Source organism: Arvicola amphibius, chromosome 6, assembly GCF_903992535.2.
Source record: "Arvicola amphibius chromosome 6, mArvAmp1.2, whole genome shotgun sequence".
Taxonomy (NCBI): domain Eukaryota; kingdom Metazoa; phylum Chordata; class Mammalia; order Rodentia; family Cricetidae; genus Arvicola; species Arvicola amphibius.
The window spans coordinates 71,825,288-71,841,619 of record NC_052052.2 but is presented as its reverse complement, the minus strand read 5'-3'; the positions used below and the strand labels follow the sequence as shown (position 1 = coordinate 71,841,619).

The 16,332-nt window shown below is 38.9% G+C and overlaps 1 protein-coding gene across 2 annotated transcripts in view; it reads left to right on the top strand.

Annotated features, from left to right (window-relative positions):
• The window catches only part of Frmd3 (FERM domain containing 3), a 191,323-nt gene that overhangs the window by 160,520 nt on the left and 14,471 nt on the right, over nucleotides 1–16,332 (top strand). For both annotated transcript variants that reach the window (XM_038335041.1, XM_038335040.1), the window contains exon 13: nucleotides 1,440–1,564. In XM_038335041.1, coding sequence (XP_038190969.1) covers nucleotides 1,440–1,564 — 125 coding nt within the window. The remainder of the gene's footprint in view (nucleotides 1–1,439; nucleotides 1,565–16,332) is intronic.

Genomic DNA, 16,332 nt, shown 5'->3' with positions numbered 1-16,332 from the left:
CCCCACCTTTCATCCAGTACCAAGATGGACTTATACTTGGGATGTCAATCCTAGTTATCCCAGCCTTTCCTAGAACCAAGCAGTTTTTGGGCAATGCAATTATAAAAGAATATCAAAACATCCCACATCTCCAGATGAAGAATGTTAGGAGGAGGATAAATGATGCAAAATGTATTTTATAATATGTGCCTCAGATTTTTTAAAAAGTGAAAATGTTACTTCTAAACAGTGACTTCCTTAATGGGAGAGCTACCAATCATCAAAAGAAACATATCATCTAATACATAGTCATCAGTTCCAGGATCAGTTTCTAGAATGAAATGACTCTGAAAACAACTCCCTGTGCAGTATAATGACAGCTGTATAAGTTTCCAGTTCACGATAGAGATCCTACGCCATGGCTTCCCATGAAAGTCCTAACAGAAATGTCAAGCCTGAAAAGATCCCTTTTTTCCGAAATTCCAGGTTATGTCAAGCTAAGATTGCACTCAGTTTAATTCAGATTAAGAGTAGAAAACCTGATAAGAAGGTATCAGTTGAGACACTGTAAGACACTTAAGAATGGCCAGAAGTCTTTCCAGAATGGGGCTGATTGGTGCAATAATAATTGTAAATTAACAGAAGTAACAAACATGATGACAGAAGAGGGGGAAGTATGAGAAAAAGGAAGGAATAAAAGCGCAAGTCCCTGTTGTGAGAAAGCAACCAGGAAGGCTTCGAAAAGGAAACATTTGACACCATTTTCAAAAGACTGGTTGGTTTGGTTTTGACAGGAAACTGGAGAAAATTAAGTACTTAATGTATAACTTCAGGTTTCCACTTCCCTCTGTGAGGGGTCCACAGCTGTTCTCCCTACAATAGGCAATACACATGGACTTCTAGCTGCTTGTCAATAGTTTTAATGAGATGCCAACCGTTTCCTTGCCATTTGTGACTTGTCGTAGCTTCTGTTGTATACATGTCTTTCCAAAGGAGAACCAGAACTAAGGTTCATGGCTGTCTTCTAAGGAAGACATGAATGGAAATCTTAAGCACTGGACATCTGACAACATGAAGATAACTCACAGTTGCAGATTCTCTGTGTCCTCTGTCCAAGCAAGATATGTGGTGGTGTTTCAGTGGGTCTGAGCTACTCTCATTTACATTTCTACATGTCTAATTCAGGGCTAGGAGAATCCCTGCTGTGTTTCCTGTGTCTATTTAAGATTCTTGTGTTGTTACCGAGCTTATCTTTGTCTGATGACATCTTGGGAACTTTATTTTCTTTCACAAGCCGAATAGAATTTGTTAACTTTTGTCAGGAATCTAATGTCTAGGAGAACCACGTGTCTTAAATGTTAGGACATTTTTCCTATCAGCATTAATCTCTTTATGTGTCCGGAGAGTAGGGCCAGCATTTGCAGTAGACACTAATTTATTTGGTTTGTATCTGTTTTTAGAGTCAACATTACTCAGAGTCGCAGTTCTCACTCCTTGAACAAACAGCTCATCATTAACATGGAGCCCTTGCAGCCCCTACTTCCTTCCCCCACCGAACAGGAAGAGGAAGATCCTATGACTGAGGGTAAGTCAGCAACTTTATTTTAGAAGCCTCCTTTCTGAGGAATGATAAAATTTTGTGAATTCAGAATATTTTGAAGCCAGGCAGTGGTGGTGTATGCCTTTAATCCCAGCACTTGGGAGGCAAAAGTGAGTATGTCTCTGTGAGTTTATGCCAGTCTGCTCTACAGAGTGAGCTCCAGAACAGTCAAGACTACACAGAGAAACCCTGTCTCCAAACCAGTATTTCTTCTTTTTTTTTTATTAAAAATTTCATTCTCCTCCCCTCCTCCTCCCCCTTCCCTCCCCTCCCTTCCACCCATACTCCCCACCCCACCCCTCTCCAAGACAAAGAGCCATCAGGGTTCCCTTCACTATGTTAAGTCCAAGGTCCTCCCAGATCCCCCTAAGTCCAGGAAGGTGAGCAACCAAACTGACAAGGCTCACAGTGAGCCCGTCCATGCTGTAGAGTTCATGCTCATCACCGTTGTCCTTGGTTTCTCAGTCCTCCTCCACCGTCAGCCACATTCAGAGAGTCTGGTTTGGTCCCCTGTTCCATCAGTCCCATTCCAACTGGACTTGGTGGTCTCCCGTTGGATCTGTCCCACCGTCTCAATGGGTAAACGCACTCCTCACGGTCCTGACTTCCTTGCTCATGATCTCCCTCCTTTTGCTCCTCATCAGGACCTTGGGAGCTCAGTCCGGTGCTCCTATGTGGGGCTCTGTCATTTTCTCCATCCAATGCCAGGTGAAGGTTCTATGGTGATATGCAAGATATTCATGAGTATGGCAATAGGATCTGGACATTTCTGGCACCCTCTCCTCAGCTGCCCAAGGAACTAGCTGGGAGCATCTTTCTGGACACCTGGGAACCCCTCTAGAGTCAAGTCTCTGCCAACCCTAGAATGGCTCCCTTAATTAAAATATATAATTCCTTGTTCCCATATCCACTCTTCCTATATCCCAACCATCCTATTTCTCCAATCTCTTCCCATCCTCCACTTCACACTTTTCTCTCCCCATCCCCCATCCCCCCATCCCACCCCACCCCCATGTTCCCATTTTTGGTCCGGCAATCTTGTCTACTTCCAATATCCAGGAGGATAACTATATGTTTTTCTTTGGGTTCACCTTCTTATATAGCTTCTCTAGGATTTTTTATGAATTATAGGCTCGATGTCCTTTATTTATGGCTAGAAACCAATTATGAGTGAGTAAATCCCATGTTCATCTTTTTGGGCCTGGGTTACCTCACTCAGGATGGTGTTTTCTTTTTCCATCCATTTGCATGCAAAATTCAAGATGTCATTTTTTTTTACCACCGAGTAGTACTCTAATATGTATATATTCCACACTTTCTTCATCCATTCTTCCACTGAAGGGCATCTAGGTTGTTTCCAGGTTCTGGCTATTACAAATAGTGCTGCTATAAACATAGTTGAACAAATGCTTTTGTAATATGATTGGGCATCTCTTGGGTAAATTCCCAAGAGTGGGATTGCTGGGTCCTGGGGTAGGTTGATCCCAAATTTCCTGAGAAACCTCCACACTGCATTCCAAAATGGTTGCACAAGTTTGCATTCCCACCAGCAATGGATGAGTGTACCCCTTACTCCACATCCTCTCCAGCAAAGGCTATCATTGGTGTTTTTGATTTTAGCCAATCTGACAGGTGTAAGATGGTATCTCAACGTTGTTTTGATTTGCATTTCCCTGATTGCTAAGGAGGTTGAGCATGCCCTTAAGTGTCTTTTGGCCATTCGAACTTCTTCTGTTGAGAATTCTCTGTTCAGTTCAGTGCCCCATTTTTTAATTGGGTTAATTAGCATTTTAAAGTCTAGTCTCTTGAGCTCCTTATATATTTTGGAGATCAAACCTTTGTCTGTTGCAGGGTTGGTGAAGATCTTTTCCCAGTCAGTAGGCTGCCTTTCACACCAGTATTTCTAAAATTACTTGTGAAACACGTAATGCTGCAATACATGCACTATTAAGTAAGGCAAATGATTTTAGTGACTATTTGAAATTTGGTTACAATTCACAAAAATGGAAAATCAATCCCTCAATCACCATAGCTACATTTCTAGTACTCAGTAGCCACCTATGTATGATGGCTCCTACATCCATTTGAGACTAAGGGTTATAATTATTGCAGAGAGTCCTAATGAAACAAATGGTTTTATATACTACTCAAAATTAAAAGTATGATTATAAGCAATTCTCCACAAGTACATCTGTACTGATTCTCCATTTTTTACTTTTTTTCTAACTTTTTACCAGTTTAGTTTGGCTTGGTTTAATTTTGAGATATGCTGCCATGTATCCCAGGTTGCCTCGGATCTCATATATGCTCAAGAATGGCTTTGACTGTCTCTTCTTCCTGCCTCTGGCTTCTTCCTGCCTCTAGTTTCTGAACACTAAAATGACTGGCATGTACCATAATACCATGATCATGACACCATGATACTAAGCAGTGATAGCAATCTTAAAAAGGGCAAGTATGATAGGCAAGTATTCTACCAACTAAGCTACATCTTAGTTGCCTGATAGTTTTAATGAAAACTAAATATTTAGTTTCTACTTCAACTCAAAAGGCTTGTATCATTAAGTAATAATAAATGTTTGTGCATCACCACTGCTGTTATTGTTACTGTTGCCCTTTTCCATCTGCTTCATTCTCATCCTCCTTTCTTTTTTACTTCTGATTTATTCTTCTTTCATCTTCTTCATATAATTTTTCTCACTTTAGAAAGACTTACTTAAGAATCTCACCACATGCTCGTTTGAGACACAAAGTGAGGCAAACTCACACCCTACAAATGCTAAAGTAATTCTTAATGCATGCCAAATAAAGTTATTAAAACCCTAAAATCAAGCTAGCATTCCCTTACCATTTTTTTGTTATATTTCATTTTGTTTTGTTTTCAACACAGGGTTTCTCTTCCCTGGCTGTCCTGGAACTCTCTTTGTGAACCAGGCTAGCCTTGAACTCACAGAGATTCACCTGCATCTGCCTCAAGAGTGCTGAGATTAAAAGCAAGCACAATCACTGTCTGGCTTCCCCTTAACATTTTTATTTGAGATATGATTTTTCGTAAAAACTCTAGATATCAGGCAGTGTAAAGAAAGCACATTTCCCAGTCACTTGAACATCATCCTCAAGCCGGTATTTCCTTCCATAGAAAGGACATTTTTACTTTCTTTTGGCTATCAAAAAATTAAAGGAATAGACAACATGCTGTTGGAATTTTCCAGGAATCTCATCTTCAATCTTCAATCTGTGGTCTGCTATATAAACCCAAAACTCATGTTAGGAACATAAAGATGGACCTGTGGGGTTATGAACTGGATCTCCTTGTTTCTCTTCCCAATGTGGTATCACTGAATAAATTCCCTTCATGAGTTTTGCTATTTTTTGTTTGTTTAATTGGCCTATTGAGGATGAATTGCTGAGCCTGGCTTGTTAAGAGCTTCGAGGTCTGAGACTCTGACACTAAAAACTCTTCTAATAGGGTCTCTTTAATTTCCTGGTATATCTTAGATAGGGTTTCATTGCCATGAGGGGACACCATGACTGTAGCAACTTTTATAAAGGAGAACATTTAATTGGGTCTGGCTTACAGTGTCAGAGGTTTAGTCCATTATCATCATGACAGGACATGGTGATATCCAAGCAGACATGGTGCTAGAGAAGAAATTGAGGGTTCTACATCTTGATCTGCAGGCAGGAGGGAGACTGTGTCACTGGGCACACTTGAGCATATACCAGACCTCACAGCCCACCTCCATAATGACATACTTCCTCCAACAAGGCCACACCTACTCCAACAGACCAATCCTCCTAATAGTGCCACTCCCTATGGGCCACACATTCAAACACATAAGTCTATGGGGGACCATATCTATTCAAATCACCACATGGTACAAGGATGTCCCAAAGCAATAACAACTTGTGACTGAATTTTTCATGCAAACTGTTCAACCCATTTGGTTCTTAAGTTTGTCTTTCCATCTGCAGTCACATCTGTATAGAAATATAAAGTCACAATTCCACGTGTAATTTGTCTTTTCCCCACAAGTCAGTCTCATCTTTCTCATCCTTCTTCAGTCAACTTTGGGATCCTATGGCCATAACACAAAGTTAATTTCACTCAAAAAATATTCCAGGAGCATGAAGTCAAGCTGGTGAAAGTACTGGTTATCCTTGGGGTTTGTTTTGTGATAACCAACTACTCTCCTGGGCATGGAACCATCTCTAAAGTGGTTGATAAACCCTCCACTGGAATTGATTTTACTTTGTCAATGGTATCATTTGTAAATACCTTCTTGGTTAGGGGTGAGACCATGTGTCCACTTCTCCTTCTCAGTGCTGGGACTCCATCTGGCTTGATACTGCTTAGGTCCTATGCATGCTATCATAATCCTATGGGTCCATATGCACACTATCATAATCCTATGGGTCCATATGCACATCAGTCCTATTGTGCCCGGAGAATACTATTTCTTTGGAGTCATCCATAATCTCTGACTCATGATAATATACCTCCTTTTTCATATAGAACCCCAAGTGTTGACTAAGTTTTCTGTCCTGCCCAGTTCCCACAGTTGTTAAGTCCCAAAGAAATCACACAGAGGTCTACATTAACTATAAACTGATTGGCCCATTAGCTCAGGCTTCTTATTAACTCTTATAACTTATATTAGCCCATTATTCTTGTCTATGTCAGCCACGTGGCTTGGTACCTTTTTCGGTGAGGCAGTTACATCTTGCTTGCTCTGTGTCTAGGTCAGGACTGCAGACAAAGCTTTTCTCTTTCCAGAATTCCCTTGTTCTCACTTCCTGCCTCTACTTCCTGTCTGGTTTTCCCACCTATACTACCTGCTTGGGTATTGACCAATCAGCATTTTATTAAAATACAATTGACAGGCTACAAACCATTGTCCCACAGCACCTGAGCCTTAAGGCAAGGGTTGATGAAAGCATCCCATTTAGGACTGAATGTTCCAAAGTACCTCATTCTGAAGCCTTAAGGTGAGGGATTTGATGAAGGCATCTCATTTAGGACTGAATGCTCTGAAGTCCCTCATTCTCATACATTGTCCAGTTCTACTAATTACCATCTACTTCAAAAAGAAATCACTCTCTGATGAAAGCTAATCAATGCACTGATCAAAGAGTATAGCGGTATGTCATTAGGAGTCATTTTATTACTGTGTACTTTTAGCAGAATAAAAGTAGCGGCTTTCCCTAGTTTCATGACCTATCTAGTCTCAGGGTCTAAGCGACTTTAGCAATGTCCCATAAAGATTCCATCTCTTGGAGTGGGCTTTAAGTCCAATCAAGAAGTTGTGAGTTACTCCCATAACATTTGTGGCACTACTGTACCAGTGTATCTTACACCTAGGTTGTCTTTATAGGTTACAGGATTTGTAGCTGGTGATATTAATGATTACTCTTTGCTTCTGGTACCATGGAGAGTAACTCCCTTTTCATCATAAATTCTAGTCAACAGAGAAAAAGGTTTTAGTTAGGCACCAGTTCAACTTCTCATGAGTAAGTGTTTTCTTCAGCAATAGAGACTTATAGATGGTACAAAAAAAAAAGAAAGAAAGAAAAACTGCTACAAGCCACATCATAGTATTTACCCTGAAAATACACATATTTAGGGATTGGTGTTTATGTTCATGTTAAAGAGAGAAATAACTTTCAATATAAAGGAATAAAAAATGGTTTATTCTGGAGACAAATATGAGTGGTCCCTGAACATGAATGTAGGTCTTCACATACACCATATTTAAATAAGGTAACAATTTCATGAACTTCTTATATTTCTGTTACTGTAGAACAAAGAAATAAATAGCACACTTTCAAATACATTGCTGGGTGCTTTTGGGAGTCAGGTAACAGAAAAATGATTTAGATTTTCTCTGATAGCACTTTGACTAGCAGAAACTAGAAGTTTGCTTATACATTGCAAAGGAAGTAGATAATGATCACAAAAGATGTTAGATCATGTACAAAGGGCAGTAATTAAAGGCTGTTAAGGGCCCTAATCATGTCCTAAGATATATTGATTTTAAGATTAATACATTTCAATCTCTCCACATTACTGAAGTTCTAATCACTCAGCTAGTTTTAGCAGGCAATGCTTTTTCCTAAGGATTCTTATTCACAGTTTACCATGCTGGACATGCATCACATTTTGTGTATACTGGAGGGCAAATATTATTTATTATATATTATATTATAGTGTCCCTAGTAACTAGGAAGGTTCATGCCTAGGATCTGATATACATGGAGTTAAGTAGTAGGCTGTACAACAGGCTTCAGAAGAGATGAATAGTTGTTGGAGCTTTCAAGAAAAATACTCTTGGATCTTGTCAAAGTTGTTACTCATCATGATCCTGATCTCTTTTTTCTCTTTTGTTTTCTATATCTAACATACTATTTATATGACACATAATAAGAGTATTATATTTTAAATTAAAATAATTAAGAAGGCAATCAGGCCTAATGAAGTAACTGTAGTAGATATAGGTATGGAAGCATCTTAACCAAAAAAAATATCTTCTACCAGTATCATCATTCCTTAACTAGATATATTTGAACCCCTTTATTATAATCCTTTCTACTTTATGTGGCCCTTTGTGTGATGTTTGAAGACTATCTTTCTTCTGGCCAGTTTGATTCTATAGGCATCAATTTAATGGCTAGATTTAATTCCAGGACATCAATATCTAAACTATTATAACTCATTGATAACAATAATATGTTCTATTATCTTGGTATTACACAAATTTCATAGGAGAAGTAAATGGACAGCTACAGTACAGAAGAAATCAGATAAACTATATAGTATCATTTTATTAATTCCTTCCCAGTAGAATCAATCTTTTTCTTTGAGTCAAATATTTATTATCAGGGGCAGACTTATAAAAAGTTAAGGTTCTGTTTGTGAGCATAACCAAATCCTGTTTCTCATTTCATAGGAAATGGGACTCCAACAGGAGTTATTTTGTAATACTATCCCTCTGCTTTTAAGTAAGCATCAGCTCAATTTCTCCATGTTCAATGAGTTAGGTAGGTGTTGTCTTTGGTAATTGAGCCTTGTCATCAGTTTATGGAGAGTTTTGGGAATAGCCTGAGTTGCTTAAAGTTTCCATGGGACCTTTTGATCTACAACTCAACTAGATGTAACCCACTCAGTGCTAAAACTTCATTTTTATAAGAGATGTCCAGTCGGAACTCTGTCTCCTGCATTATTTGTCAATTTCATTTAGATTACCTTTCTATATGTGTATATTTTAAGAACTGCTACTCTATTAAGTTTCACTAGTACTCCTCAGATTGCTGCTTAGTTTTTATGATATCATTTTTAACGGCTGTTTAATATCCCATTGTGTAAATGTACAATGTATTTTTCTCCATTCATTTCTTCTGTTAGCCTACCTGCTTCCCTGGCCTGAGTGACCTGTGGGTCCCCGGAAATGTCTGCTGGAGATGCATACTGGTATAAGGGTATAAGTTGGGGGAGGGAGGTTGTAAAACAAGATCTATGTGATCTGCTGGAGATGGGAGCAGAGAAAGAGGGGAATCTGCAGCAGATGGTTTGTTATAGAAGTGAAGATCTGCCGTTAGCCTACCTCTTTCTTTGCTAATCTTAACATTTTAACAACAGTAAAAACATGGCAGTCTAATTCCTTAAACAAAGTTAATGTTTTCTTTTTTCTTAATAGAAAAATTTTATTTCTTTTGGCAGTAATAATTTTGGCTTAAGACATAGGTACCCCTGTTGTATAAGGCTGCTTGTTTGTTCCCAGCTGCTCAGCCCCAAAATGATCACACAGAAACCACATTACTTGTAATACTCTTTGGCTAATAGCTTAAGCATATTTTTAGCTAACTCATATCTTAATTTAACCAATCTCTATTAATCTATGTATCACCACAAAGCTGTGATTTACCGGGTGAAGTTCCAGCATCTGTCTCCAGTGGGGCTACATAGCTTGACACTGACTCCACCTTTTTTCTCCCAGCATTCAGTTTAGTTTTTCCTGCCTAGCTATACTCTGCCCTATCAACAGGCCAAGGCAATTTTTTTATTCACCAATGGTATTTACAGCATACAGAGAGGGGAATCCCACATCATACTCCCAAATGGAAAGGGTGTGTGTGTGTGTGTGTGTGTGTGTGTGTGTGTGTGTGTGTGTGTGTGTGTATTAGAGAGAGATAGAGTATTTCTATCTATTTTTTGCATTTCCAGAAATGCACAGTTTTACTCAAAAACACATCTCAGAATGCAACTGTCATTTTCGGGGGGTGGAGAGGACAAGAGGAGTGGATCTGGAAAAGAAGGGAGGTCAGGGGAGATTGGGAGGAGTTGGGGAGGGAAGGAACATTCTGGATGTATTGTATGAGAGAAAAATAACTTCTTAAAAGAAGAAAAGAAGAAAAGGTTGGAAGAAAAGAATCATAAACATAAGTTCTTTTAGGCCAGGACATTATCTCCAGCATGCACATAGAGGCTATTAAACTATTTTAAGTTATGTTAACAGAGTGGTGAACATGAAAAAAAGATTTTAATCTATATATGATCTGGGAATGGTAATAGAAGCATCTCATACACCTAAAAAAAAAAAAGAATGGTTCGATACTTTTTACCTTATATGAGACTTGATATTTTCTTTGTGACATTACTGCTGGTAAAGTCTTTGATAAAACACTGTTCTGCTATAGCCTAATAGGGTCTTCTCATTGTTCATTCATTGTCTTTGGATGCCTACTGTGAACATACTCCTTCTGATTCCATTCTGAGGTTTCATGGCCATGATTCAAATACTTTTACCTCTATCACTTGCATAGGTTCATGGTCTTTTTCCCTACATGTCTATTCCTATGTGGTAAGCCAGTTCTTTCACTTTTTCAGTATGTTGGAATATATTAGTTCCAAAGCATTAGTCAAAATTTTTTTGTTTCTGTTTCTGTTTTTGTTTTTGTTTTTGTTTTAAGACAGGGCTTCTTTATATTGCCTTGGTTGTAATGGAACTATATCTATAGACCAGGCTGGCCTCAAACTCACAGATATCCACCTGTCTCTACCACTGCTCAGCTTCAAGCTTATTCTGTGGTTCATAAATAGTAGGAATGTCTTATGAATCCTGTAGAGCCACCTTCTTCTTCCTTATAATTACTCTTCATCTAGGGGTGGTAGACCCATCAATACCAATTTTAATTATATTCCTTCCTGCCACAGGGTTTTATGCTTGCTATTTTACTATCTCATATAAAAATACATCATCTTATAAAACATAATATAGAAAAAATTAAAAAATGCAAAAACATCATCTTCCCAACGGTGAACTTCCTGAATGTAATCAGTGCTATTAGCTTCCTTCCCTGTGTGCATTAATGTAGTTGTGATCATCACAAATAGACTTTGATTAATCACCATAAATTAGAACATATTTTGAAAAATGAATAAGAAACACATTTAGCCTAATGCAGAAGATGGTTTACTATTCTAAATTAGAAATAATTCATAAAAACATCATTGTAGCATTGCTAATTAATTCTTTGTTCGTCATCAACTTTCCCATTTAAGCCAGTAACAGCCTGCTGCTGCTGAACTGTAAGACTGCTGAAAAGCTGAGATAACTTCTGCTTTTACTTATAAATGTAGTATTGGATGAACTAAGCAAAACTCCAAAGCCAGTTGTCACACCAGCTGATTACTAGAAGGAATTACTTCTGTTTGGTTTGGCAACTCCTCCAAGAAAGAGATGCCTAGAGCAGCTCAGTGGGCACAACAAAAACCCAAGCAAGATCTGCAGGCAAAATTGTATAGTATCTTTAAAGATTGTTTTTTATTCCCTGTGTATGCTATTCTTTGGAGCTGTTCTTGTTTTTGGAATCCTAGTATTCTCTGACCACTTATGTGCGAGCCAGAATTTTACATCACTACAAACAAATCACTAAAATTTTATGTTATTTCTTATATTGTATGTAGGGAAGGGTAAATGCTTTACTTCCAACAAAATTCATGGGAATTTTATTTTCCATATATTATATTAGCATCACAAGAATCTAATACTGCATTCTATACATTCTGTATTAACTAATTCTCAGCACAGCTCATTGTGAAGTGCAATGTTCTTCCATGTAAACATTTCAGTGGTGACAAGAGCATACCTCAGTCCTGTCATTGACTGATGCTCCAAATTTAGCTCATTTTATGAAGTACAGTATTTTCCACTGGAAATACAATGGAGATTCAAATTGTTGCCCTCTTTCTACATGGGACAAAAGCAATGGTCTGTCTTGTTCTTTGCCAAGATGCTTAAAGCCATAGATAAGAACATCACTTTTCCAATATTCATTTTTATAGTCTATAAAATAAAGTAAGATATGAGCAACTCAACCACTTTTAAATGATGTCATAGTTAAAAAAATTAAGACTATGGCTCAAAAAGATTTTGAGCAAGTTAAGGTCCTTATAGGATAGTCTAGGCAAATGTGTGTTCCTCATAATGGATCTCACATGGGGACTGTTCTTTGCTCTGTGGTTAATGAATAGTACATAATATGGGCTTGTAATCAGACTGTATGATTTCTGGGTGGCATAGAAAGGGAAGGGAGTCTTGTATTCCTAATAAAGGATCTGCAGACAATGGGGAAGTGGGGAAAAGATGGTAGAGAAAAAGTGGAGTATAATTTAGAGAGATAGAAGTTGGCTAACCTCAAGAAAGCTAGCAGGACTAGGGTCCTGGAAAATCACTGGTCACCAAAGCCACCCAATGAAAATGAGGGACAATGAAAGGATAAATTCATAAGTAAGTTTTATTTATTATAGATTCTTAAATTGGGTCAAAAAAAGCAGAGCATAAAAGGATACCATGGAGTATTGCCAACTCAAAACTAGTAAGGATTTATTGCAGCAGTTCTCAATGTGTGGGTCACAACCGCTCTGAGGGGTCACATCAGATATCCTGAATATCAGATATTTACATTACCATTCATAATAGTATCAAAATTGCAGTTATGAAGTAACAACAAATAATTTTATGGTTGGGAGTCACCACAGCATAAGGAACTGTATTAAAGGATCACAGCATTAGGAAGGTTGAGAACCACTAGTTGATCTGGATGCAGGTAAGGAGGGAAAATGAACTTTTTCTTGTCATAAGAGTGACTGAACCTATAAGAGGCCATTAACAGCTTGGGAATCCTCCGGTATGAGGACCCACTGAAGTGCTGGATCCGCATATGACTCCAGGTGTATGTTTGAGTTGAGCAAAGAATAAATAAAGAACCTCAAACCATTTGCTTTTTTTTGCCTTGCAAAACATATATAATTATAAAATGATATTAAAAGTAATACTTCCATCTGAAGGCCATTTTTCTCTATTGTCTGACTTATATCCAGGCCAGGCTCAAGTACAAAACAGTAGCAGGCATTTCTTTTGTAAGATATGTGAATTGAAGAGCTACCAGTACGTAAGGATTCAGTCTTCAGCAATCTTTGTTAAAGATAAACAGCTCCCTATCTGTAAGACAAGAGCAGATGTATTGGACACGGTTCTTATCTCTGTTGCTGCCTTCTTTTCTGAAGCATCATCTGCCGAGTTTCCATTATTTTTCTCTCCTTGCCTCTTAAGCAAGCATGAGGAGAGGCCCAGCACACCAGCTGCTGTCACTGATAAGACCTCTTCTTTCAAGTACTATTGTGAGAAAATGCGGCGCATCAGACTCAACCACATCATTCTAACCAACATCTAACCAGTCTCACCACCATTACTATGACTGACTCTCATCCTGGAAACACTGTAGTGTGAAGCGGCGGGCTGCGTTCCCGCCGCCCAGTCGCCGGCTAGCTTTACACCCGAAATAATTACACGGAAACTGTATTCTTTTAAAACACTGCCTGGCCCATAGTTTCAGCCTCTTATTAGTTAATTCTCACATCTTCCTTTAACCCATATTTAGTAATCTGGGTAGCACCACGAGTTGTGGCTTACCAGGAGAGATCTTAACCTGCGTCCATCTCGGAGAGGAGCAGCATGGAGACTCACTATCGCGAATTGCTGAAGCGTCTCCCCACTCCTGCTACCCAGCATTCTGTTCTGTCTACTCCGCCTACCTAATTTTCTGTTCTCTTAAAGGGCCAAGGCAGTTCTTTATTAATAATGAAAGTAACACATAGACACTCCTCCATCATTTCCCCTTTTTCTGTTTAAACAAAAAAGAAAGGCTTCAACTTTAACATAGCAAAATTACATATAACAAAACAGTTATCAAGCAAATATTACAGTTACAATATTTAAATCTATTTTATCTTTTATCATAACTAAGGAAAGCTATAACTATCTATTTATTTTTTAACTCCATCAAAGACTCCAGAAGGATATAATATTACCTAAGTAAACAAGTCATATGCAACTTTTAAACTATAGAAATGACAGAGACAACTCGCTGCCTGGACAGTCACCCAAAGTTTCTCTGTACCGTTGGGGCATCCATCTTTGGGCTTCAGGCCCATAGTGTCCAGCAGACATTTCCATGAAGCAGGAAATTTTAAAGACAATTTAGTCACTTTTTGCTGTGTCCTGTAGAACGTCTCGCAGACTCTTTAATGAATCAGGAACCCCGAAAGACCATCTCACCTTTAGGCAAGTTTAGCAGTCCTCTTTCTGTGGGTTCCTTGTGTCCAGTTTATGCAACAGTCCAGGCAAGAGCATTTTCTTGCCCAAATGGCTAACAAACTCCATAAGTAGCCTCTTCGATGCCCATCTTCCTCTCGAAGTAGATTGGTGCTGCCAGGAGCAGACGTGTCTCATTGTCATGAAAAACCCTAAGTTATTAAAACATTAAATGTCATATTCTGCAGTCTTTGAAAGATATGAAGAATGCCTATCTGAAATATATCTATGCACATCTAGAAAATGACTAACATGACTACAAGCTTGACTATTAATCGATGATTATCCATTAACAACCTATATTTTTTAATTATACATTACATTTTTTAAAATGAACTACAATCACAATAGCTTAATCAAAATCAGAAATACATATACATATAACAAATTGACCTTAAAATCCATACCAATGTAAATTATTTATATCTATATCATATCCCCCTTTAAATGTAAAAGAACATTTATAAACAATATTTGGGAATGTGGGCAAGGTTTTTAAGTGGATTTAGTCACCACGTTGGAGCGCCAAACTGTAGTGTGAAGCGGCGGGCTGCGTTCCCGCCGCCCAGTCGCCGGCTAGCTTTACACCCGAAATAATTACACGGAAACTGTATTCTTTTAAAACACTGCCTGGCCCATAGTTTCAGCCTCTTATTAGTTAATTCTCACATCTTCCTTTAACCCATATTTAGTAATCTGGGTAGCACCACGAGTTGTGGCTTACCAGGAGAGATCTTAACCTGCGTCCATCTCGGAGAGGAGCAGCATGGAGACTCACTATCGCGAATTGCTAAAGCGTCTCCCCACTCCTGCTACCCAGCATTCTGTTCTGTCTACTCCGCCTACCTAATTTTCTGTTCTCTTAAAGGGCCAAGGCAGTTCTTTATTAATAATAAAAGTAACACATAGACACTCCTCCATCAAAACACCATAAATTAAATGTCTTGAGTAAACATTGAACTTAGAATGGCTAGGAAAGACGCCAGTCTCTAATGCTTATATAAGGTGTGGGGAATCTTCTCTGTTGCACCTCTAATATTCTCTTCAGACATTTCCTCTGGATCTTTTTTGTTTTTAATATTTTTTTCTCATTTTTTATTAAAAATTTCCATCTCCTCCCCTCCTCCTCCCCCTTCCCTCCCCTTCCTTCCACCCATACCCCCACTCCCTCCCTCTCCAAGCCAAAGAGCCATCAGGGTTCCCTTCACTATGTTAAGTCCAAGGTCCTCCCAACTCCCCCTAAGTCCAGGAAGGTGAGCAACCAAACTGACAAGGCTCACAGTGAGCCCGTCCATGCTGTAGAGTTCAAGCTCATCACCATTGTCCTTGGTTTCTCAGTCCTCCTCCACCACAGAGCCCCACATAGGAGCACCGGACTGAGCTCCCAAGGTCCTGATGAGGAGCAAAAGGAGGGAGATCATGAGCAAGGAAGTCAGGACCATGAGGGGTGAATTTACCCATTGAGATGGTGGGACAGATCTAACAGGAGACCACCAAGTCCAGTTGGAATGGGACTGATGGAACAGGGGACCAAACCGGACTCTCTGAATGTTTTCAATATTTTAATCAGCGAGTCCATTTTATTTTCCTCAGGCTAGATAAGAAGCAAACATTATAGTGCTAAGAATGAATTTCTCACATAAGGAAAGTCCCTTAATTTAAAAGAGACAGACTTTAGTTTACCACAGGTAACTTGAATTTAAGTGGCCATAATCTAGAAAATACAGAACATAGTGGGGGAATGTCTGAATGAACTCAGAAAGAGATGGTACCCAGATGCTCTTTTCCCTGACCCTGTCCATGTCACAGCCACTGGAAAGTGAAAACAAAAGCAAAGAGGAAAGAGAGCACCTTGTGGCAAAAGTAAACAAAACTGTGGAGAAATTCTGAGAGTGGAAATAACAGTGTCCCAGCCAGATAATAAAACCAGCCTGCAGATGTTCAACAAAGAGCAGACACTAGGACCCTGCGGAACCAGAGTGCCAGGCTAGCATCTAGCGCATTGCCCCTGTCCAAAATAGTAAGGTAGTTTCAATACAGCTTCAGAAGCCTCCTTCCCATTTCTGGTGGTGGGTTGTCCAACACACATCAATTTATTGT